Source organism: Poecilia mexicana, unplaced genomic scaffold (genome assembly GCF_051168715.1).
Source record: "Poecilia mexicana isolate PSO_F unplaced genomic scaffold, ASM5116871v1 scaffold_1, whole genome shotgun sequence".
Classification (NCBI taxonomy): domain Eukaryota; kingdom Metazoa; phylum Chordata; class Actinopteri; order Cyprinodontiformes; family Poeciliidae; genus Poecilia; species Poecilia mexicana.
In genome coordinates, this window is record NW_028263370.1 from 18284072 (window position 1) to 18309601 (window position 25530).

Below are 25530 nucleotides of genomic sequence, written 5' to 3' on the forward strand. Positions count from 1 at the left end.
AGCAGAACCACATTTATACAGAGACTTTTACTGAAAAGCTGACTTTGCCTCATAAAAATCATCAGCTTTTATTTAATTTATTAAATTTGGCTAAATACAGCAAATGTTTTAAAAGAAAGAGACTCAAATCCTGTTCTTACAACTGAGAATAAATGTTGTTCAATCAAGCCCAAAAGAATTTGATTAGTGTGTAGAATCCTTTCAAGATTTGGATCTATGATGAACAACTTTCATTTCCTACAAAGAAAATTAGAATACTTTATTTGCTTCATTTTAATTGTTTTTATTTTATTTTCTCGGCCCAGAAGTAGTTTTGGCCACCCCAGATCTAACCATAAGTAATAACAAATTGACTTAGGAACCACAAACTCTGTATTTTACAACGGCCATCACAAAATAATGACCTCGAGTCAATTTAGTAGAAACATCGTGGGTAGATTATGAAACAAAGCGGTCCAAAAGCTTGACTCAGATCCACCAGTTCTCAGGAGGAATGGGACAAAGTTTTGGCAAACTGGTGAAAAGTTTGTGGTTGGAAACAATACAGCTTGAAATTCAGTTCCAACAAATACTAAAAAAAACACATGAAAACCTCCAGATTAAAAGTCTCTTGAACAGATTTTACCGACAGTCTTAACTCTTCTGACTTTAGACTGAAATGTCATTTTCAGCACACAGAGCATTTCAACTTTAATCTCTTTATTTATAACTTACTGTTAGAAAAATGATAAAACTAGCTAAGTTCTTAGTGTTTGACTGGGTGTGTACTCACAGAGTTGTGAGTTGGCTCATGTTGGAGAAGGAGTCATTGGACAGCGAGTTGATTTTATTGTTGCTCAGATCGCTGCGGAGGCAAAGGTCAGGAGGGATCAATACGCATTAATGCAACATGCAAGTCTAAAACAAACTTCTTGGAACAACACACACAAACAAAAGCATAAAGAGTTAAACAATGTTTAAATTATTTTTTGAAAATCCTAGCATCTCCTGAAACAACAAAAAAATCTAAGTTAACTCAGTTTTTGATCTGATCACATGAAGGATTCTTCTGGATGTTTGTCATATTATCTAAATATGAAACGTCTCAGCATTGAATCGAGTCTACAGCCAACAGCTCCACCCAGTGGATGTTTGTGGAAGGACATTCACGTCTTCCAACACACGTTACTGTTAAATAACGGCTAATCCTAAGAATAAACTTCTGACTTTCAGAGCACTGATCCGCTTTAGTTTGAAGGTACACTTCTTGAAAACAAAATGCTAAAAATAAAAATAAAAAATAAAGGTCATATTACGTTGGGTCAAAAAAATATAATATTTTCAAAAAGAGCTGCTGTTTACTCAGTTTGTGCCTCCATAAATGCTGCATCAGCAGAGCAGGATAAAAGTCAGTATTATTTTTGTCAAAGTGAATTCAGAACGTGTTCAGTGAGGTTTCTCTTACACAAGCTGCAGGTACTTGAAGGTGGCTAACTCCTTAGGAACGCTGGTGAACTGGTTTCCATCCAGGTACCTAACAAGAGAAAATATTTGTTCTGAAAAACTCTGACTCTGTTCAAAACATTTGCATGTTGCTAAAATCCTATTCACATAAATTCAATGAGAGAAATGATGTCAGAAACATTATTCAATCAGGAACTGTAAAAATGAATGGCAAGTTAATAACTGTTAAACTTCTACTCCAACCAATTAAACACCTGAACCGTTTTCATCTGCAGCCTACTAATGAAACACTGTACTGCATGTGTTTTTCTCGCTTTAACTTTTCAATATATTTTATTCTCAAACCTGCCAATTATCTGTACAATAGATGAACAATAATGTGTGAAGTGATTGATTTAATCTAACAAACTTATGGAAGCTGGTTTTAGAGTAATTACTGGAAAATACACCAGGAAACAGGAAATGGGCTGAAATCAGACAATTTTCTTCATCAACCCTTCCTGGTGATTGGTCTAGCAGAAAGTCAAAAAAGAATATACTTTTCTGGTCAGTGAACATATCACACATAAGTAATAACACAACAATCACACTGAGAGCTGGTCAGTATCAATCGCTCATAGCAGAAAGGCTTCCTAAATACTGACCCATAAAGATATAAAATCTGTAAGGTCAAAGCCTCACCACTAAATTCTGCTTGGTAAATCACTTTTAACTTTATTATCATTATTATTGATCAGGTTATAGGTCTAAAATGCACCCGATCAAACTTTAAGAGCAGCCATGGATGTAATACTGACCAGACAACTGACACATTTCTTATTTTCCCACTTGCTTTGTTTCCCCAGAGGTCTTAAAAGGCGTTTGCTCACAGTTCGGTGATGTTACGTGGTAATCCTCTGGGCAGAGCCTGCAGGTGTTTGTTGCTGCAGCGAACCACTGTGTCCATGCAGGAACACTGACTGGGACACTGAGGCCCCGCTACGCAGCTCCTGTCCTCCAGCACAGAACCTGGACAAACAATTTCACTTTGGAGTCACTCAGTTTAAATTATTCACATTGCATTTGCTAGGGATGTAAGCTAAAAAAAAATTATCCAAAAGGTCATTGAAATTTGCCACTTTGTTTCATTAAAAAATATGTTCAATTTCTTGCTGAGCAAATAAAACAAAACACAATATTTTGTTTTTATAAGCTAGAAAACAAGATTCCCCCTGAGTTATTTCAACTTTAGTATTCTGGTCCATTTTGCAGAAAGTTTGGACACCACTGACCTTAGCTAATTCATTTTGATCTAGTAAACAACTAATTGTTTTCATCTCTAATATTCTCTGATATTTCTCTCCACATTTCAGCGAGTATTAAGAGAAACTACCATCCTCGCAGCGGAAATCAGGGACCGCTACGTCCTGCAGAGGAATCCCTCGCAGGAAAGCCGGGCTCTGGCACCGAGGGTTCCCCGTCACGATCCGGCGGCTCCGGAGCCACGCCCCGAACCAGGACAGGTGGCAGTCGCAGGTAAAGGGGTTGGCCAGCAGGTTTCTGACACACAACAGACAAACCATGAGGGAGGGAATAACATGCAAGGCGAGACACACACTTTGATGCACAAGAGTCACTGACAGAGTGGAGAGGTTGGGCAGAGTGTCGAAGGCTCCAGGCAGGATGGTGGTGAGCTGGTTGTCGTAGAGGGAGAGCAGCCTGACGTTGGGCAGCCCTGTGAAGCTGCTGTTATGGATGCAGCTGATCCTGTTGTTCCTCAGCATCCTACACACACACACACACGCACACACACACACACCCACACACACACACACACACACACACATCCAAAAATACAAACATTACCTATTAAACTCCAACATCTGGTACAATCATTTTCTAAAAGATGAATTATGAATATCAGTTTACAGTTTTACAGTGTGTTACTCTTGTCTGGGTTCTTTCTTTTTATGTGGCTGAAGAGACTAAAAATCCATAATATATTTGTAAAGAGAGTAAAAGAAAATCAAAGGAAAAATAAAGGACATGAGGATTCGGGTCATACTAGGGTCATAGGGTCATATTAATAAAAATTAAAAAATAAAAATAATAAAATTATGAGAATAAAGTTATAATAATGCTAGAATAAAGTTGTAATTAAATCAGAATATGAGAATAAAGTTGTAGTATTATGAGAATACAGTCAGATGAGAATAAATATGAGAATAAACTTGTACAAAAATAAAGTTGTATGAGAATAATCCAATAAATCATGAGAATAAAATCGTACAGGACATTCTTTTTCACTTTTAATGCATAAACTTTATCAACAAAATTTAAATTTCCTCTAAATGCCAGCAGCATTTAGAGGAAATGCTGCTGGCAGTCGTATTAAACCTGCCGCCAGGTGGCGGTGTTTGAATATTTAAGGTTTATAGCAGGACATGCAGAGGTTAAGACTCTTGTTCTTTCAACAACATAACTTTTTATGTTTTGGAAAATGCTGCAGCTGCATTTTGCAGCCTAAAAAATAGTCAAACTCGTCATCCACACACGTAAGAGCAGAGTTTTAAAAGATTAAAAGAAAAACCTCCTTGCAACTTAATACATTTTGATATAAACAAGACAATAAGTGAGATACTATTTACTGTTCATATGACAGATTTATTCTATAAATCAAAATGTTACATTAACAACAATTTTTAAACATTAATTGGCAAGAAAAGATTTTAAACACATATGGTTGCTACCTGATTAATGGAAGCTGCTGTTGTTTACTCAGTTTTGTAGTAAAGAGACTTTGTTTGAGTCCTTGTGTTTTTGTTCATGCGGTGAGTTTTCTCTTTAACCAAGAGTTTAAGGTGTTGTTATATTTCTTTACATTTATTTAAAAAATACTGTGAAAATCGATTGTGACATGTAAACAAATTTATATCTGATTTAAAAGTAACTTTTTGTCTTTGAGTCCAAATTGTTTGAAACATGTTGAATTCCTGTAACGTCTGTAATGACTTGAAAAATGATTAAAAACCAATGAAAACATCAGTTGGCTTGTTGGTACAGAATAAAACAAACAAGAAAAAACAAGTTTTCCTCATTTTTATGACAAAACTTTAAGAAAAGTATCTATATCACAATCAGATTATCTTAACTTCTCTAGTTATTTGATGTACAAAATGCAGGGCTTAATAGAAACACACAGGATGTTTAGCTGGTTTACATGAATAACCACATCATTTCCACATTTAAATGCTAATAAAACTACTGGATTTTGAACTCACAGCATGCGCAGCCCCTCCATGCCTCTGAACATGCTCCCTCGCACCGACTCCAGGTGGTTGGCTGTCAGGTGAAGTTCCCCCACTGACGAGGCGCCCTCAAACGCACCGTCCTCGATCTCCGAAATCTTGTTGTTGCTCAGGTTACTAAAAGGAAAAAGCAAAAAATAAATAAAGCTTTTTGCCATGTGGGTGAAAATTGTTGACTCCAAAAAAATTTAAAAAATAAATAAAATCAATCAAATATTTATTGTTGATTCAAAACTTGAAAGAAACTTTTACAGCAGTCTGCTAGGGCCACTGAAGGTAGAAAAAATGAGTAAATTTCTGCAAAAAAGTCAGAAAATTTTGTGATAGATCTTCCAATTTTCCAAAAATTTCAAAAAGAAAATTTAAAAGAAAATTTTTGGCATTTGGCACTTACATTTTCTTTAGATGAGAAAGACCCTTGAAGGCGCCGGTGGCCTCCAGCATAGACAGGTCATTGTTGTTAAGACGCCTGGAGAAATTATAGGAGACATAAAGATGGAGACGAATTCATTAATATCAAATCCAACAAAAAGACCGATTCAGATGTTTGGACCTGCATCAATGTGTCTTAATGCACCTGTAATGTTTTATCAGTGTGGAAATGAAGGATTTTTCTCACTGTCTCATGAAATCAGGCTAAACCTTTCCTGATTTTTGTCACTTTTCTTTATGAATAGTGAGTTAGATGTCTTAGACAAAGTTTAAAGTTTTCTTCAAATTCATAAGTTAAATAATTTTATGACTAATTTGGTGGTATTCTGACGGTCATTGTCCATTTAGAAGATCCATTTGTGCTCAAAATGTTTCTACGTTATTTGACATTCCTATGCAAATGTGGTCATTTTTACCAAATACTTCAAATCTATTTTTATCTTTATCTGACATGTATCCACAAATTAAGATTTTTATTGTCAAAAATAAGCTGGACCCAAACGGAAGTACAAAAATGTGCAAAAAAGTTAATTTGCATGATAGGTCCCCTTTAAGTGTGGAGGGTGAACCTAAAAGTTACTGTGACAGGACGTAGTGTCTGTGCAATTTTGCACATGAGCGTGACTCACAGCTCTTCGGTGGAGGGCGGCAGGTGCTCTGGGAACTTGGTGAGGCGCAGATTGGAGCAGTCCACCACATTGGCCTCACAGCGACATTTAGCAGGACATACAGGCTTACTGTTACAATCGTAGCTCAGGCGTCGATCTTCAGTGCCTGTATGCAAACACAGGATGCAAATTTCTCCTATTGTTTCTGTGACTGCAAAAATAAAGCTAAATAAAAAACATATTCACCTGGGATGTGGTACTGCTCCTTGGCTGTAAAGAAAAACAATCAAAGAGAAATATGTCAATCAATAAATATGCTTACTTTAGTATAATTTCTGAATGAAAAACAAACCAATGTTTAAACCCAAAATTCACCAGACAAAGACACACACCTGCAGATTTTGTTAAAGTTTCATAAGTTTATAATTAAACAAAACTGCTTTGGAAAAATTTCTTTTGCCTGATTTTATTTTTTTTATTTATATTTTCGTCCGTACAAAAGCCAAAATTTCCTCTTAACTTTATATTTTGTTTTGCCTGATTTTTAAATATTAAATTATTAATTTACTCAGACTTATTACCAAATACTTTTTTTTACTCTTGAGTAATTTCTTAGACGACTACTTTTTTACTTTTACTTGAGTAAAAATATGTTAGTGCTACTCTTCCTCAGTATAATTTTTGTGCACTCCACCCACCACTTCTGTTCATACTTTCAAAACAATCATTATCAACTGAATGGCCGGTAGAGACTTACCGGAGCATCTGAACTTGTGGCTCTTGATCTGAGCGATGCGTTTGTTGGCGAGCCGACGAGGGCTGGCGCAGCGAGCTCCGCTGGTCTCGATGGGGTTTGAACCCAGGAAGTCAGCCAGCCACTTCACATGACAGTCACAGACAAACGGGTTCTGGGCCAGGTGGCTGAGAAGACATCACAAAACGGCAACCCGATCAAACACTAGCTTCTGTTCTGGATTGTCCACATTCGGTGGTCGCCATGGCGACTCGGCCGTCTCCCGACCAGATCAAACTCGACGTCACGTTGCGTCAGCAGCCAAGCTACTGCGCATGTCGCCTTCAGAATGCAGGCAAGAATACATTATTCTAACTTTTTAACTATGTACAGGTTGGCTAACAAAATAATTTACAACTCGTAGCCAGCGCAGATCACCTTACGGGCGCAGGCTGTTTTGAGAGATTTTACTTTTAGCACACTGCGTACCGTTCAACGGCATTTTTAATTTCCGAAGGCTTAGTTTATTACTTGCCTTGATGGAAGCAACTACATCCTCATATTCCCTCTAATTATTGCATTTTATTTGTCCTATTCTGACGCCCTTATTGCTCACCATATATATTATATATGTTCGTCTTATTTAGGGGACTCTACGTATATCATTGAGAGATGATCTTATCGTGAACAAATAGCTAATATTATTTAGTTTTGGTCATCTTCTCTCGTCAATTATCAACTCACCTGTAATTAATGTCAATTTGGTAAAGTAACTTAAAATTACACTGCCATAAACATTTGTAGTATGCTGACAACATGCTAGCTAATGCTAAAACAGCAAGACGAAAGCGAGTAACCATGGTAACCAGTGAGCCCGGTGTTCCAGCGCTTTCTGTAGCCAAGTTGCGCGCGCATCCGCTGCGTTTACAACTAAAAATTCCCTCTAAAGCCCAAACAGAAATGTGCTTATTTCTTTACTCACAGTGTCTGGATGCTGTGCAGTGAGCTAAAGGTTCCCTTAGCCAGACTTTGGATCTTATTGTCGTACAGAGAAAGAAGGGCAAGGTTTTCCAGGTCTTTGAACGCTGCTGCACGGATACAGTGGATTTTATTTGCATTCAGCAATCTGCAGGATGTTAAGAAACCAGGATCAGAAAAGAATAAATCACAGGTTCACTGACATCATCATCTGACTGCTAAGGCATATCAGAGGAACTGTAGATAGGAGAAAAGGAGAAGTAAATTTCCACCAAAACTCAGAAAATTTTCAAAGGTCAAATATTTTCAACTTTTGAAACTCAGAAATGTCCATGTTTTGTTAAGAACATTTCATAGAATAATCTGAAAATTTCTGATTTTTTTTTCTGGCAAATTTTAAACTATTTAAACTCACAAATTTATGTGTCTTTTCTGGAAAAAATCTGAGATTACTCTCAAAATTTCTGAGTATTTTGGTAGAAATGTACCCCTTTTTTCTATATACAATGGCCCTAATATGGTGATGTATCTGACAAGTGTGGGTTTCAAACAGATATCTTTTTTTCTTTCTTTTTTTTCCACAAACAGCCTAAATTTTTTAAGCCTAAATTGTCAACTTCTTGTGACCCCCATTTGGGAATCCCTACAGAACAATTAAGGCTATTTGTACCACACCAAATCACCACAAGAGACCAGAGGGGGAGTTACTGGCATGTTTTCTTGGACCAATTCTTCCATTTTCTTATTCCTCAAACAAAGATGAAGCCATAATGAAAATAAACACTTTCAATGCATTAAAAATAAATAAAACATTACAATTCACCACTACTTTAGAAGTAATGTTAAGCTATGGAAACTATGACAAAGTATTAGGGCCACACTAAAGAAAAATAAAAAACAAGAACAAAGTCATAAAATTATGACTCTAAAGTCATAATATTACAAAAAGAAACTCAAAATATGAGAATAAAGTACAATAAAGTTGTATGAGAATAAAGTCAAAATTATACAAGCATAAAGTTATAATAGTGTGAGAAAAAATCATATTACAAAAATAGAGTTGTATAAGAATAAAGTCATAAAATTACAAAAATAAAGTTGTAATTTTACAACTTTCTTTTCTTAACACTATAAAGTTGTTCTTGGGTTATTTCGACTTTATTCTTGTAATATTATTATTCTCAGTTGTTTTTTTAGTGTGGCCCTAATACTTCATTAATCAAAACTGATTTACGGTTAACAGCTTGGAATAAAATCATATTACGACATGTTTTATTTTCAATATTTTGAATGAAAGTTGCTTCTACTAAGCTAGAAAATCTAACATAAAATTAACTTATGATGCAAAACTTAGATGTCATCCCAGTTTTAACAGAAATAAATGTGAGTTTTTTCAGACTTACAGCAGCTCCAGAGAAACCAAGCCATCGAATACTCCACTGGGCAGCTCAGTGATTTTATTCCCATACAGAACGCTGCAGACAAGAAACAGCAGGATCACCCCGAATGCTTTTACTGCTGTTACTGATGCATTACTTTGATAAAACCACACACTTTATTGCACAGATACATGTTTACAAAAAAGCCATAAGAAGGCAGAAGTCTCCCGCAAGTTTAGATGCATTCCTTCACAAACACACCTGAATCTAACGAATGATTTGTTACCAAACCTCTGTGGAGGTAAATCACAGTGGAGTGCGTCGATCTTACATTAATATATCTTATACACACATGATCAAAATATGTTTTGATGTTACAACATAAATGTGTTATGTTGTAACATAATGTTAAAACATTATTTGTTTTAACTTTCTTGATGCTGATTTGCTAAGAAGATATTGCTTGTACAAATAACGATATGAATAACCTGGCTGGTTCCACAAATACCTGCACTATATAAAAAAAACGTCTCAAATTAACGCTACAGTACTGGCAGCTGTTACTGAATTTTAACGTATAAATATGGCATAAATACGTACAAATTCTGGCAACCACAGCTAGGTATTTTACTGTAAATTATGGTAATTTATGTTAAAATGTTACTGTATAATCTGTATCGTAAGACCTGTATATGGTAAAATATATCCGTAAAATTATTTCATACCATATAAAATAGTCCAGATTTTAAATGGTACTTTATATTTTACCATATAAAATTCAGATAATCACAGATTATGTATGGGTAACATACATTCACTCCTCTATAATCTGTCACTGTAACAGCCTATACATATATATGCTTGTTACTTTCAGTGGAAGGAAAAATAAGACATTTAAAAAAATAAATAAATAAAATAGTGAGAGGAAGCAAAGGAAACTCACAGTGAATTGAGCGCTCGGAGGCCATGAAATGCATCAGGAGCAATCTCAGATATCTGATTGTTGCTCAGGTCTCTGTGCAGGAAACAGATCAGAAACTACATATTCATCACAGATGTAAATGGAAAATACATTCATTCCCCTTACTTTGATTCAAAGCTTCAGTTATTTATTTACTTGAATCTCCAGCTTGATCTTCACCACCACATTCTGATATTTTAAACATTCAGCTCAACTCACATTTCTCTTCCCGCTTGTCTGGAAACCTACAAACTCAGAAACTCTCCTACAATATAAACACATGCAGCCAACCATCGTGTTGCCTTCGTGCTCCTGTAAGCCGTAAGCAACGCTGCAGAACATTTTGGAACTGAATTGTAACATAAAACATGCACAGGACTGCACATCTAGAATTAAATTCTCCACACTATGTCACCATGTTGAGCCATTGAGTATCAACATGGCTGATTTAGCACGTTAGCATTAGCTTCCACTAAATATCACAATGGTGTAGTGAAGAACTAATGTGAATTATTAGCGCTTTAATGTTAGCGCAGTGATTTTTTTTAGTTAACAGTGCCCAACTTGTGGTTTCACTGCAAAAACACAAAACCTTACAAAGCATTTTTGGTTTATTTTCTAGTGCAAATATCTTAGTACACTTGGAATAAGACAAAGCTTAACTTACAAGTAACTTTTCAGCAACATATAGGAGCTTTTTTAAATAAATAATTCCTTAGTATTGGTGAAAAAGTGCTAGTACCATTGGCAGATTATATAATATGGGAAAATGTGAAATAATTTTACAATGGAACTAACACTTTTTCATCAATATTTAGTTAACTATTTAGTTAAAAAGCTCCTATATATTGCTGAAACGTTACTTGTAAGTTTGTTTTGTCTTATTTCAAGTGTACTAAGATATTCGCATTAGAAACTAGACATAAAATACTTGGTAAGATTTTGTGATTTTGCAGTGCTGTGTTTATGAATATCACACTTTGCTTTTTGAATAGACACTGAAACAAAATGGGGCAAAAAAAGACACAAAAGATGTGCAAAAAACAGCCCAAGGTCAGTGCAACAGTAAAGGAAATGTCTGACATCAAGTAATCATTGAAATAAAGAGAACAGATTGTCTTAGCTGCAGTAACCTGTATGAAGGTAAAACAAAGTGGTGATAAAAAGGCTGTAACTCACATGCGGTGGAGCTTCTTGTAGGAGGTGAACGCACCAGGAGGAACTGACTTGATGCCGTTCTGCTCCAGACGACTGCAGGAAAATAAAAGACAAAATGAGACACAAAGATTAGTTGGTTTTTATTTTCATTTACATATTACTTGATTCACTTTTAGTGTCGAAATACAACATTTTTTATGTTAGAATAAGACATAGTTTTATATCTAAAGTATGCAAAAACACAAAATCATATCGAGTATTTTTGATCTAGTTTCTAGTGCAAATATTTTAGTACAGTTAAAATAAGACATTTTGCTTTCTTTCTATTAATCAAAGACGTATGGAGCAGTAGATCTTACATCTCCGTCATGGCCTCCGGCAGGTGGGCAGGTATGGCTGTGAGGCCCCTTCCTCTGCAGTTCACAATGTTGTTGCTGCAGGAACACATCGGAGGACAAGAACCGGACGCCAAACTGCACGGCTGAACGAAGGCGCTGCCGCTGTGGCCTAGCAGGAGGATCAGAGGGAACGGATCTATACTCAGATCTATTACCTGCATTTCTATGCAACAACACCTGCCACCTGAACAGAGTTCCCAAAAACTTTACTAAATTAAGAGCAGCACTACTTCAACATATTTTTACTCAAGGAAAAGTAAAAAAAAAATAGCAAGAAGTAAGAGTAAAAGTAAAACGTCGACTCAAGTACTGAGCAACTGATCAAATTATCAATCATTTAATATTTAAAAATTACATAAACAGGCAGATCAAAATTTTAATTTGTGGAATTAAATAAGTGGAAATTTTGGAATTTTAAAGACCAAAATGACAATAAATTATATTAGTAACAAAAAATAACAAATTAAGACAAAAGAATGTTTTTGGGGTTTTTTTCTAAATGAGTTTCTTTCGATAAAAACTTTAACAAAAACTGCAGGTCTGTGTCTGGTGAATTTTTGATTAAAACATGTTTGTTTCTCATCCAGTGGGTAAAAATTTCAGAAATTTTACTCAAGTAAGGGAAGAAATACTTTATAATAAAATTACTCAAGTAAAAATAAAAAGTATGACATAGTAAAAATAAAAAAGTAAATTTTTTCCAAAAATTACTCAAGTGTCACTGCAAAAGCACAAAATCTTACCAAGTAGTTTAGTCTAGTTTCTAGTGAAAACACTGTAATACACTCGAAATAAGACAATATTAATTTACAAGTAAGTTCTCAGCAAGATTTATAAACTTGTTTTAGGTCAATAATTCCTTAATATTGATGAAAAAGTTCTAGTTCCACCGGTAGATTATTTCACTTATACCAAGACATTACTCCCATGTTGGTAGTGAAATAATCTGCCAGTGAAACTAGAACCTTTTCATCAACATTAAGTTAAAACAAGCTCATATATCTTGCTGAGAACTCTGAGTTATTGTAAGACATTTACACTAGAAACTGGACCAGAAATACTTGGTAAGTTTTTCTGTTTTTGCAGTGTAAATGTAACTAGTTACTCCCCAACTCTGCACCTGAGCAGGCGAAGTCACTCTTGCGCAGCTCTGCGAGGTTGAGCCCCCGCAGAGCCGGAGGGGAACTGCACTGCGTGTAGAGGCCCAGCGCAGACCGCTGCCGTAGCCATGGCGACAGCCAGGCCAGGTGACAGTCACAGCGCAGCGCGTTGGAGTGGAGCCGGCTGGTGGGGGGAAGCAGAGAAAGAGAGAAAATGGTTCTCCGATAACGACATGCAGGAGGCAGGAGTGGCGTACTTACAAGGTTCGCAGTTTCGGCATGTGGTTGAAACTGGAGACCGGGATGCTGCTGATGTTGTTGTTGTTCATCGTGCTGGAGGGGACAAATAGAGATAGCAACAAGGAAAAAGGTCAGAGGATGTGAGGAAACAAAGGAGGAGGAAGAGAAACACGAGGAAACAGTAACAGAAGATATGCCGTTATGATCTGATTTAATACTACAACACTGGAAAAACAGCAAATCTACCAAGTATTTTTTGTCTAGTTTCTATTGTAAATATGTCAGTACACTTGTAATAAGACAAAACTAACTTAAAACATTTCAGCAAGATGAAGAAGCTTACATTAAGTCAATAAGTCCTTAAAATTGATGAAAAAGTTCAGCTGGCAGATTATTTCACTTGTAACATGGAAAATTGTCTTAAAATAATTTGTCAATGGAACTAAAACTTATCAATATTGAGGAATTATTGACTTTAAATAAGCTCCTTTATCTTTCTGAAAAGTTACTTATAACTTAGTTCTGTCTTATTTCAAGTGTACTAAGAAATTTGAACTAAAAACTGGACATTAAAATCGTAGTTTTATGTGTTTTTGAAGTGAACAAAGAAAAAAAATTAAAGTTACGCTGCAAAAACACAGAACCTTACAAAGTATTTTATGTCTATTTTTTAGTGCAAATATCTTAGTACACTTGAAATGAGACAAAATTAACTTACAAGTCACTTTTAAGCAAGATGTAGGATCTTTAAGTCAATATCCTTAATATTGATGAAAAACTTCTAGTTCCACTTGCAGATTGTTTAACTTAAAACAAGACATTTTTCTCATGTTATAAGTAAAATAATTTGCCACCAATTTCAAGGAATTATTACCTTAAAACACGCTCCTATATCTTGCTGAAAAGTTAGTTTTGTCTTATTTGAAGTGTACTTCCAGAACAGAAACATTCAAACTCCCAGGTCAGCGTTAGATACGTACAGCACTTCCAGGGACCGCAGAGCTCTGAACGCTCCCTCCTCAATACAGGTGATGTGGTTTTTATCCAGCTGACTGGAAATAAAAGCAGCATCAGTACTGGTCATCATCCTTTTAGCACGAGACAGAATTTTACTGACAGGTTTTTGATGTCTGTGGCTCCTCTGAACGCTCGCCGTGGGATGGCCTGGATGGCATTTTCACTCAGATCCCTGAAACACAGAACCGCCAGAGTCCATGATTGTTTCTGATTTTAATTTCTGGACTCATCGATGTACACCAGTGACAATCTATCCAAATATTAATGCTTAAAATTATGCGTTTGATGGGTGTAAATGTGAGGAACGCTGAAAAAACACAACATATTAGCAAGTGTTTTTATCTGGTTTCCAGTGGAAATATTTTAGTTCACTTAAAATAAGAAAACTAACTTATAAGTAACTTTTAAGCAACACGTAGAAGCTTGTTTTAGTAAATAATGGCATATAACAAATAAAGTTATGAACAAAATAAAATAAAATCATGGGCATAATTTGTCTGAATAGTATGCCTTCTGTACTTTTTATTTAATTTAATATTTTATTATTATTTTATTGATTATTCTTTTATGTGATTTGGACTTTGAGTCTGAAATAAAATCTATAAAATTACATATATATTGAGCCTTCATACAACAAATTTTTATGAAGGTTCATTTTCTTTGTTACAATAAATTAACAAATCGAATTACAATAATGTAATTTTTTTTTTCCGGGACACAAATCTGCAAATCATTTACCCAGTGAAATAACATGCAGATTATTTCACTTGTATCAATATTTTTCTAATATTATAGGTGAAATAAAACTAATTTGCAATTGTTGCCATTCTAAATATTTATATATAAATAGTATAATTTTTATTTTTGTATCAAATTGAAGGACAGACTTCAGTGTTGATGCAAAAATACTTAAGAGTTTTTTGCTGCTGCTGTTTTTCTTGATGATTATTGGACTTTTATTTTCTTGTTTGAACAATAATGTAATTTTATTTTTAAGACAACAGTCTTTAGCTGTCACACTAAACCGGTTTGAGTCATATCTGTTTTTTAATAATTACTTAACATTAAACCTTCTAGAAACAGTTTATTAATAAAATAGGGATTTATTTAAAAACAGATGAGAGATAAGACACAGATAAATAAAGCTTAACCTCGGTCATAAATTAACAGGGTTCCTGGCACTTAAAGTTCAGTAGGGTCAGGAACATAAAGCAACCGCAGGATGACAGATATACAGCGTGGGAGCATGTCTGCAACCAGGAGAGAGCGACTTGTAGGGCGTGGTGGTGGTGAGTGATGCAGGTTGTGGAAATATAAATTTCACAGATGGTTCAGCGTCATATTTCACATAACCTGGAGCTGGATGGAATTAAATATGAGTCTGTTTTAAGAAGAAACAAGAAAATAAACAGAGAAAATCAGAGTTTTTAAAATTCCTGTCTTAGTTTATTAGCACTAATCCAGTTTGGTGGAACTGGACATAATAAGGACTTTAATATATAAGAATAAAATATGAAAAAAATGTAAAAAGAGGGAGGGAGGAATGGATGGATGGATGGATGGATGGATGGATGGATGGATGGATAGATAGATAGATGCTAGCTAACTTTATTAAGTCCTTTGGGAGTTTCCTTCAGAGACATTGTCATCTCCATCTCCCACACAGCACTCTTAGACAAATTTACTTGAAAGTAATTATATCTTTTTAGATTTAAAGTTATTTTTATTCAAACCAGAATAAACAAGTATTTCTGTTTAATATGATACAGGAACCTTCTAGAAGGCATTAGAAATTAGATATAACCACTTCAGCATGTAGGAATAAAATATGAAAAGTAAAACAGGCTCTATAGACAGATAGGAACTAACTACCTAGGCGCTAGCTACCTAGCTAGCTAGGCGCTACCTAGCTAGTTAGCCAGTTACTAGCTAGCTTTAAGTCTTTTGGGATTTCCTTCGGGGAAATTGTCGTCTCCATCTTCCACACAGCACTCTTAGACATACATAAATGTAATTATTTATATCTTTATAGATTTACGGTTATTTTTATTCAAACAAAATATTTGTTTGTTTAGAAATTATGATTCCAAAAGAGGGCATGTACAAAGAGTAGTATTTATGAAAATAAATCAAAACATATTTACAATTGAATAAAAGATTAAAAGCTTTTTTTTTTTTTTGCCCCCTCATGTTTTTAATGCACATGTGTCAAACTCAAGGCCTGCGGGCCACATGTGGCCCGCCATGTCATTTTATGTGGCCCCCGCAGCATTTTATAGGCTGACATTGACTTACAATAGGTTTTGAGCACGAATTGACTACAAACTACATATCCCACAATGCATTCCGATTGTTACCAGCTAACATTACGGCTTCTCGCCACTAGAGAGCAGCAGAGTCACCTCAAGCTCCTTATTGATTTTCCCAGCGAATAAAACTGAGACATCAACAAGCTAACATCAAAACGTCCAAGAAAAGAAAAATCGATTTACAAGTAAGACTGTGAATGGAGATGTGTGTGAGTTGGTGTCAGGGCGGCAGGTCGCGCTAGACGTTATCTTGACCGACAACATAAAAAAAATCGGTCATGTACTATTTTATCCGTGAAATTACAATCATATTAACATCGGCTATTTAGCCGCATTTTATGCGGTTTAGTTAATATTCACCGTGAATCCAGATCCCATCACAAATTAAGCAGATAAATGTATCTACATTTTTCTCGTAGTGACAAAAACCACCCCAATAACTTATTAAATTAAATTAAGCGACTTCACTTAAATTAGCATCACTTCACCTGCTGGGGTCTGAACGCACTTCCTCCTGGTCCCCATCTGCAGAAAAATCTGCGCTAATTCATCAGTCAGTTGGATATGTCTGATCCAAACAGATCAACTGAACTCTGTGAGTGTTTTACCCGGTGAGGTCCGGTGTGAGCTTTTACCAGGTTTATTTATTTATTTATTTATTTATTTATTTATTTGACAGATGTTACATCCGCCGCTCTCCTGGGTAACATGAACCCAGAAGGCTCCATTTGTTAAATCCGCTGGATGAGTTTCTTCCAGCGGTTTCTAAGTCTTCGCAGTCCGCAGTGGTTGACAGCGGACTGCGCATGTTACCGTCTAAATAACTTTTGCATCGTCATTTATTTCCTCCAGATAAACTACTGGCTCCTCAAATGGATTAAAACAACGTTGCATTCTCTTTAGTTTTCTCTGGTCTGTAATGGAGACTTGAATTTAACACGCCATTTCAACCAAAGGTTTGTAATGTGCTTCCTAACCATTTTTTATTTGTAAGTATTGATTTTATTTTTTAGCCAAGCCTCTGTCTCTGCTAATGACATCTTCAATACATTTTTTGATCCCAGGCTTAGTTTATGGACTGAACAGACAGAAACAGTTACCATTATACATTTTGAACTGTTGATTTTATTTTTGAACCATTTTTTTAATAGTAAAATGATTTTATTTTTGAAACATTTTTTATTTTAAAGTGTTGATTTTATTTTTAAACCTTTTTTATTTTAAAGTGTTGATTTTATTTTTGAACCATTTTTCATTTTAAAGTGTTGATTTTATTTTGGAACCATTTTTTTATTGTAAAGTGTTGATTTTATTTTTGAACCCTTATTTATTTTGAAGTGTTGATTGTCTGAAAGACCGTACACATGAATTGCCCCATATGGGGTTTGAACCAATGACCTCAGGATTACCAGCACGGTGCTCTAACCTGCTGAGCTAACTCACCTACCTTACAAACTGTTGAGTTTCCATGGATTTAAGAATAACTTACATGATCTTACCACAATGGAGATTTGATAAAAGTGCTTATATTCCAATGTTTTTCAAAACAACATACATAATATTTTCCAGAGATTTTGTATTTTGAAGTGTTGATATTATTTTTGAACCATTTTTAATTTTCAAGTGACTGTATTTCAGAGATATTTTTTATTTAATGTCTTAATTTTATTTTTGAACCATCTTTTATTTGTAATTGTTGATTTTATTTTTTAGCCATTTAACCAATTCTCTGTAGAACCATTTGTCTCTGCTAATGACATCTTTAATACATTTCTTTGATCCCAGGCTTAGTTTATGGACTGTAATGTGAAATTAGGCACAATTATAAGTCTGACAGTTTGTTCACCAAGTTACTGTGCTCTCTGAGAGGATCTGTGGTTTAAGTATTTGTCATTGTTCCATGCCCATCGTTGACGTTAGTCTCTAACAAAATGTGGATCATCTACCAGGAACACTGCAGAGAGCATGAGTTTCTGTAGTGTAGTGGTTATCATGCTTGCTTCACACACAAAAGGTCTCTGGTTCAAAACCAGACAGAAACAGATTTTGCATGTTCTATTCATCACAGGTGTTTACTAAAGGTCAACAAGGGTTCTGTGGTGTCATGGTCTGTACTCTGAATCCAGTCATCTGAGTGCAAACCTCAGTTGACATTTTCATGCGTTGCATCTCACATCATCACCTTTGGAACCTCAAACTGAAACAAAGCAGAGAAGTTCAGTTCCTGTAGTGTAGTGGTTATCACGTTTGCTTTACACGCAAAAGGTCTCTGGTTCAAAACCAGACAGAAACGGTTTTTGTAGGTTATGCATCTCTTGGGGTGCAGTGAGACAACAAGAACCTTCCTCTTTTGTGATGGTTCATTTGCCAATCGACTTCAATGTAGGCTTCTTTGAAATCGAAGCTACTTTACTTCAATTACCAATTGGCAGTTCTATGGCATAATGCATATGTGTCAAACTAAAGGCCCGCCGGCCACATGTGGCCCCCCAGAATTTTAGGCCAATGATTGACTTAAAATAGCTTTTGAGCACGAAATGACTACAAACTACGGTCACACTTTATTTGAAGGGGGGTGAATAAGACTGTCATGACACTGTCATAAACATGACATAACACCTGTCATGAACATGAATAAGCCTTCATGAATATTTATCACTGTTGTCATAAAGCGTCATTCGGTAAATTATGACACTTTTAATACAAAGTTGACATTATTCAAAATATCTTTATGACAACTTGACATTAACCAAGAAATCATTACTGTTTAAACTTTACCTTTAATAACATAAAGTTACCTAATTTTTAAAGTGCAATCAGTAATACTTTTATAACAAATTTATGTCAGTAATGATTTCTTGGTTAATGTCAAGTTGTCATAACAAAGACATTTTGAATAATGTCAGCTTTGTATTAAAAGTGTCATAATTTACCGAGTGACGCTTTATGACAACAGTCATAAATATTCATGAAGGCTTATTCATGTTCATGACAGGTGTTATGACATGTTTATGACAGTGTCATGACAGTCTTATTCACCCCCCTTCAAATAAATGTTACCCAAACTACATTTCAACCAAAGGTTTGTAATGTTCTTCCTAACCAGACGCTCCAAAGCGTCCGGTCCATAACTCTTCAACACGCCGTCAGCTCCCGGTCAGAAAGACGCATTTAGTTCAGAGACCATGAGATGATATTCAGAAAGGATTTTTTAAATTAATAGATTTCAGTTGCCTCTGAGACTAAATCTTTGCATAAAGTCTATATTGTCTGCCCATGTGACTTGTTTTTATTATTTGTTTGCTTACCTTTAAACACTGATTTAAATATTGTAATTTTTAAACTGAGCAGTAATTTTACATCCATGGAAACTCAAATGTAATATTTAAAACTTCAATACATGAAATCAGTTCTTTAACAATATGAGGTGTTTAATTTATTTTTAACATTGTATTTTCATACATTTATGCTAGAGGTGCCCATGTCTAGTTTTCCAGAGCTACCATCTGCAGCTTTAGATGCATTCCTTCTCTAACACACCTGGACCATTGACTCATTATGAGCCTCTACAGAACTGAATGAGGGAAGTCAACCTTTTGTCTGGGGTGTTTTAGCAGGGATGCACTCCTGATTTGTACCGTCAATGTGGCCCTTTGAGGGTGGCCAATATGCTGAAGTGGCCCTCGGTGAAATTGAGTTTGACACCCCTGTTTTAATGGGTGCAGAGGAGTTTAAGATTTGACATTTTAGCAGCACGCTGTATTATTGGACTGCTTTGCCTCATCTCTCTGACAGAGTAATGAAGATGCTTTTCCTTCTGGTCGTCAGGATATCCGTTGCCGGGACACAGAGGATATTTACTGGACGGAGACTCGGAGAAGTCACAGCTGGACGTGTTTGAGTGCGTCTGGACAGTAGGTGATTTCATAATATTTGCTCTCTTTCCTGCCATCGCCTCTATTCATCTTCTGATCCATTCTGCCGGTGTTCATCACTGTTCTTCTTCCTCAGGCTGTGGCCTCTCCTGTTGTTTCAATAACCTCCTCCTCACAGCGGAGGGTGAGAAAGGCAAACTTTCCCACTTATTTAATCTTTTCATCACCTTTAGCCACCAGCCACCCCCAGCAAAATGTGTTAGTTTCAGCCACATCTGAACATGATGAAAGACTGTTTATGAGCAGGTTGTAAAACAGCCGCAGAAACAACAGAAATATGGCAGGATTTCCCAAAACACGTAACTGTGGTGGTAAAAAAAATAAAATAAAATACACCCACAGTGAATTCTGGATTTTATTGAGTAACCAATTGGGTCTTATTTAACTTGATTTCACCTTATGATTTATGAAGCAAAGATGATGCATTCATGGAAATGTTAGGAAAACTAAGAACACCCCAAAAATCCCAGATCGCGTGCATCTGGAAGGTATTCACAACGCTTCACTTTTTCCACATTTTATGTTACAGCCTGAATCCAAATAGCATTAAAATGCTCCTGCTGGTGCTCTTCTGGTTTGATTCTGGTTTTGTTGGTTCTGTGTTGCTTTGCTCTGCTTCTTTTCTTGTATTTACATGTTTCTATGTTCCTTTATATTCTTGATGCTGCAAAGCACTTTGGTCTTCTGGGCGTGTAAAGCAATACATAAATAAATGATTTACTGGTTGATGAAATTCATCTCTACTCTCTTTTTGTAAGGCTTGGCAAGAATTTCTTTTTGGACCAAATGAGGCCAATAACTTACAAAGATCCTGCATTTTTTTTTTTTTTTTTTACCAAAAATAAATACTGTAATAATTCTGTAATGTCGTCCTTGTTTACACAAAAGCCTCAGTTAAAACATTGTCTCTTAAAAATGCATAGAAAGGCTTAAAATAGATTAAATGCTTTATTTACAAATCAAAATGATGTATTATTGTTTGACTTTAAACTAGATTAACATTTTGCATAAGCAAAAATATTATTCAAAAGTTGAGGAAGTCGTCATGTCATTTCTGTACGACGGTGTATTAAAATAAAAAAAGTTGTTTGAGACTAAAGTCATAATAATACGATTCTCATATTACCTCTTTATTGTTGAAACAGTACAACTATATTCTTGTATTATTCAGACTTTTAACCTCGTACAACTCTATTATTGTTATATTATGACTTTATTCTCATATTTTTTTCTTATTATGGCCCTAATGCTCTATATCTGTAGTTTGCATGTCTATCTAGTAGAAATTATAAAATTTCTCACATTCCTTCGCTCCTTCATGTCTCGCTTCATAACCAAACCTCCGCTGCTCCACTGGGACTAGAGTAGCTAACCAAAGAAGAAGTCGTGTTACTTATTGGCTCTCATCATGCGTTTCCTGATCTTCTCAGTGTGTGAGCTTTACTTTGGATCCGAGGGAAGGGAAAAGGTCAAAGATTATACAGTGACCTTCCAGAAACACACACGTTTAGACAAACGCTGAGCAAAAATAAAACAGCTGAGTTCGTGTTTGTAGAGGGAGAGACGATGTTTGTCCATAACACAGATCTGGTTCTGCACACACAGAGGGGAGAAACCAGCCTCAGCATTAAGAAAACATCAACGTCTGGGAAAATACCTCAGCTGTGTGTGGTCAGTGATGACACATGTCAGTCCTGCAGATAAGGTAAATACAGAAATGGACGCATTTGCAAATGACCTGAACTCATAAACATAAATCTCCTGTCAGCAGGACACTTCTCATCTAAAAGCAGGAAGCAACGTTCTCCGAGGAGCTGAAGTTTCAGGATGAGTTTATAACTGAGTAAACATTTGGTCTGCAGCTACAGACGCTTTTAAACGTTTCACATTTAGTCACAATCCAACTTAAATATATTTTACTGGGATTTTATGAGGCTTTCCACTTGTGAAGTGGAAGGAAAATTTGGTAAAACTATTTGAAGGGGTGCGCATAAAACATGACACTGTGATAAGATAAAGATAAGATAAGATAAGATAAGATAATTGATAACTGGAAGTAGGGGCAAGGCTGCAGTACAACAATAAAAATTAAAACAATGCTTCAAAAAAGACAATAACCATATACATATAAAATAAATAAACACAATATAACACCTGTCATGAACATGAATTAGTCTTCATAAATGTTTAACTGTTGTCATGAAGTATCATTCAGTAAATAATGACACTTTTCATGCAAAGTTGACAGACCTCTGACACTTCAGAGGTCTGCACTCTACCCACCTCTGATTCTGCAAACTATAAGTATTTCAGATAACGTCGCAGATTTACAAGACAATGGTTGCAGACTTCCTATTTTTTAACTTTCACCCTTCCATTAGAAGCAGCAGCACTCCTGCAGCCGGTACTGCAGAGAACCAAAGTCAGTTAATTTCCCTAATCTACCATAAACATCAGACGTCAACAGCAAAGCGACAGAAATAAATAAACGGTACGGAGGAGAAGTAGCGGGGGGGAAAGCTTCAGGGTTGATGCACAGCTAAATGTTTCTGTGGAGAGATGAAACAAATTGGTCTCTGCAGGCAAATACTGAGAATAAGTGCTTACTGTGAAGTCCAGAGGAAAACATCTTCTATCTTCCTCACTCTCTCCCAGCAAGAAACTCAGAAACTACGGCGCCTGTCTCTGAACAATGGATTTGTTTCATTACTTCATCTTGTAAATCTGTCATATTATCTGAAATACTTATTGTTTGCAGACACAGAGGTGGGTAGAGTCCAAAAATATTACTCAAGTAAGAGTAAAAAAGTATTTGGTAAAATATGTACTCAAGTACTAATCAAAGTATCAATCATTTAATATTTAAGAGTTACAAAATCAGAGGGACCAAAATAATAAGTTTCGTGGAAATTTTGGTATTTTAAGGACCAAAATTACAACAATTCATATAAGCAACAAAAACTAACAAAATCAGGCAACAGAATGTTTTTTCCAAATCATTTTATTTCAATAAAAAACTCATTAAACTTTAATAAAACCTGCAGGTGTGTGTCTGTGTCTGGTGAATTTTTGGTTTAAACATGTTTGTTTTTCTTTCAGTGGGTAGAAAATCCAGAAATTTTACTAAAGAGTAGAAATACTTTGTAATAAAATTATTCAAGTGAAAGTAAAAAAAGTCCATTAAAACCGTTACTGAAGTAAAAGTAGTTGAGTAAATGTAACTAGTCACTACCCAACTCTCTATAAATGCGACAAGAATATGAATGAGATACACAGGATCTAAATAAATCTAACGAACTAAAAACACAAAATATTAAGTATTTTTGTTGTAGTTTCTGGTAAAGGACTGACATTAGTATCGTTTGATATTAGTCACTTTTTAACACATCTGGTAAATAAAACCGGGCTGATATAAACAACCAATATTTGTTTTGTTGCCATTTGTTTCCAGTCATTTTCTTTCCAAAGGTATCAAAACAGTGGAGAAATATATATAATACCGGTAAATATTGGCTATCGCCATAACAACAGTACACGTAATCAATTACCAATTGGCACTTGACTTTGAAATGCCTCGCTGCTGAAATGTGCTATACAAATAAAATTTGATTGATTGATCAGTATTAACACTGAATATGGATATCAGCCCATATCGGTACCTCTCTGATCCGAATCGGTAATATAAATCAAAGTGGCCGATATTAACAATCAATATTGATTTCCATCTCGTTGCTGTTTGTTTCTGGAGGGGAAAGGAGGAGTTTGGTCATGTGACACTCACAGTGATGCAGCAAAGGATTGTGGGTAGTTTAACTGAAGCTGAGAAGCAGTGATGAAGTTAATGGATTTTTTATGGTTGTCAGAATAGTGAAGTATATTTAATATTGGTAAATATCAGGAATTTTAACATCGGATATTGATATCGGTATAAATTTTCACATCAGTGCATTGTAGTAAATATCTTAGTGCATCTGAAATAAGACAAAAACTAACTTACAAGTAACTTTTCAGCGAGATATTGGAGCTTGTTTTAAGTCAATAATTCCTTAATATTGATGAAAAAAATGCTAGTCAAATTAGCAGATTATTTAACTTATAACAAAACATTTTCCCATATAATAAGTGAAATAATCTGCCAATGAAACTTGTAGTTTTTAAAATTAATATTGAGGAATTGTTTAACAATAATTCTCATATCTTATGGAAAAGTTACTTGTAAATTAGTTTTGTTTTATTTCAAGTCAACTAAGATATTTACAGGAACTAGACGAAAATACATTTTGTGTTTTTACAGTGTAGAACACAGTAAAACTACATCAAATCTGAAATTATTCAGTGTCTTACACACATATACATATTTTCCTATAGGAGTTGCAAATCATAGCAGCAGGAATACAAATCAGTACAAGAAAGTTACTGGGAGTCAGGGCAAAACGAAGAGTTATTCTGTGCTAATGGAAATGTGGAGATTTTTCCAGACATGCTTCCTTCCTGTTTCTCCTCATCATATTGATAAGATGCAGAGTAACTGTTGGAGTCGCCTCCAAACAGCCACAGCCAGGCGGCTGCTGTCACCACCTCTGCCAGATTCAGTCACCGTTAATTAGCCGCCATTACATGCCAGTCACCTGTTTTAATGAGAACAGCTCCGCTCTTCTGTCTAATGAGGGAAGCTCATAAAAACCCTCAGGGAAAGTTAAATGCACAAGGACACAGATGAAAACCTCTAAATGAAATCCACTGCACAAAGCTCCCTGAACGTTTAAAGCGTTCGTGTTTCTTCACTTCGTTTTAATTCCTGCATCCGAATGTTTCTGCACTATTCACAAATAAATAATTACTTCTGGGCTACAACTTAATAGCACATGTGATACCAACAATTCAAAGTATACGTTTCCTTTCTGCAGCTAAAACTGACCTGACCCACTAAGCCATAGACAGTAATTTGTTTCTTTACACCTTTCACTACATTGTAAATAGATTTAGTCCTTATAAAGTTTAGAGCTAACAGATGGCTCCAGTATTTTAATGAAGCCCTTTTCCCAGAATGTTGTTTCTGAGCTCGTGCAAAGCCGGTGCTTAAATCGGAGCCAATTTTCTGTTGTTCAACCAGCACCTCTGGCACCAGGCAAGGAGAGTCGGTGTTTCTGGACCACCAGCTCTCTAGCAGGGCGGGGTGTAGCTGGGTTTCCACCAGACCAACTACATTTAAGGATCCGGAGCTCAAATCTTTTAAATTCAAGAAAGAAACACCTAATAAAAACAAGTTGAAGCCCATTTGTGTTGCGGATTTAAGGTTGAAGAAATAAGGTGATGCTGGTGGATCATTAAGCCCTTCATGTCGTCGTTGAAGTGCCAGTGCTCCCACTTTGGACGTTGCATCAGTACTGGGATGGAAGGATGTGACGTTTTATTTTTTCCATGATTACAGGTGACCTGTTACGCTTAGTTGAACAGGTTAGGATAGGCCTACAAGCTACACAAACCATTTTCATTTCATATTTTGCACAAAAGTCATTCTTAGGTAATGAGAGTTTAGACTCCCCAGTTCT

At 35.6% G+C, this 25530-nt stretch overlaps 1 protein-coding gene across 2 annotated transcripts in view; it reads right to left on the minus strand.

The window, feature by feature from the left end:
- Window positions 1-25530, minus strand: part of LOC106904435 (slit homolog 1 protein-like) — a 64699-nt gene that overhangs the window by 19507 nt on the left and 19662 nt on the right. For both annotated transcript variants that reach the window (XM_088005817.1, XM_088005816.1), the window contains exons 5-23: window positions 13835-13906; window positions 13698-13769; window positions 12739-12810; window positions 12498-12661; window positions 11339-11486; window positions 11001-11072; window positions 9804-9875; window positions 8885-8956; window positions 7486-7629; window positions 6528-6691; window positions 6017-6040; window positions 5792-5936; window positions 5125-5199; window positions 4704-4847; window positions 3064-3207; window positions 2816-2982; window positions 2313-2451; window positions 1445-1513; window positions 773-844 (exon numbers count right to left, since the gene is read on the minus strand). In XM_088005817.1, coding sequence (XP_087861943.1) covers window positions 773-844; window positions 1445-1513; window positions 2313-2451; window positions 2816-2982; window positions 3064-3207; window positions 4704-4847; window positions 5125-5199; window positions 5792-5936; window positions 6017-6040; window positions 6528-6691; window positions 7486-7629; window positions 8885-8956; window positions 9804-9875; window positions 11001-11072; window positions 11339-11486; window positions 12498-12661; window positions 12739-12810; window positions 13698-13769; window positions 13835-13906 — 2031 coding nt within the window. The remainder of the gene's footprint in view (window positions 1-772; window positions 845-1444; window positions 1514-2312; window positions 2452-2815; window positions 2983-3063; window positions 3208-4703; window positions 4848-5124; window positions 5200-5791; window positions 5937-6016; window positions 6041-6527; window positions 6692-7485; window positions 7630-8884; window positions 8957-9803; window positions 9876-11000; window positions 11073-11338; window positions 11487-12497; window positions 12662-12738; window positions 12811-13697; window positions 13770-13834; window positions 13907-25530) is intronic.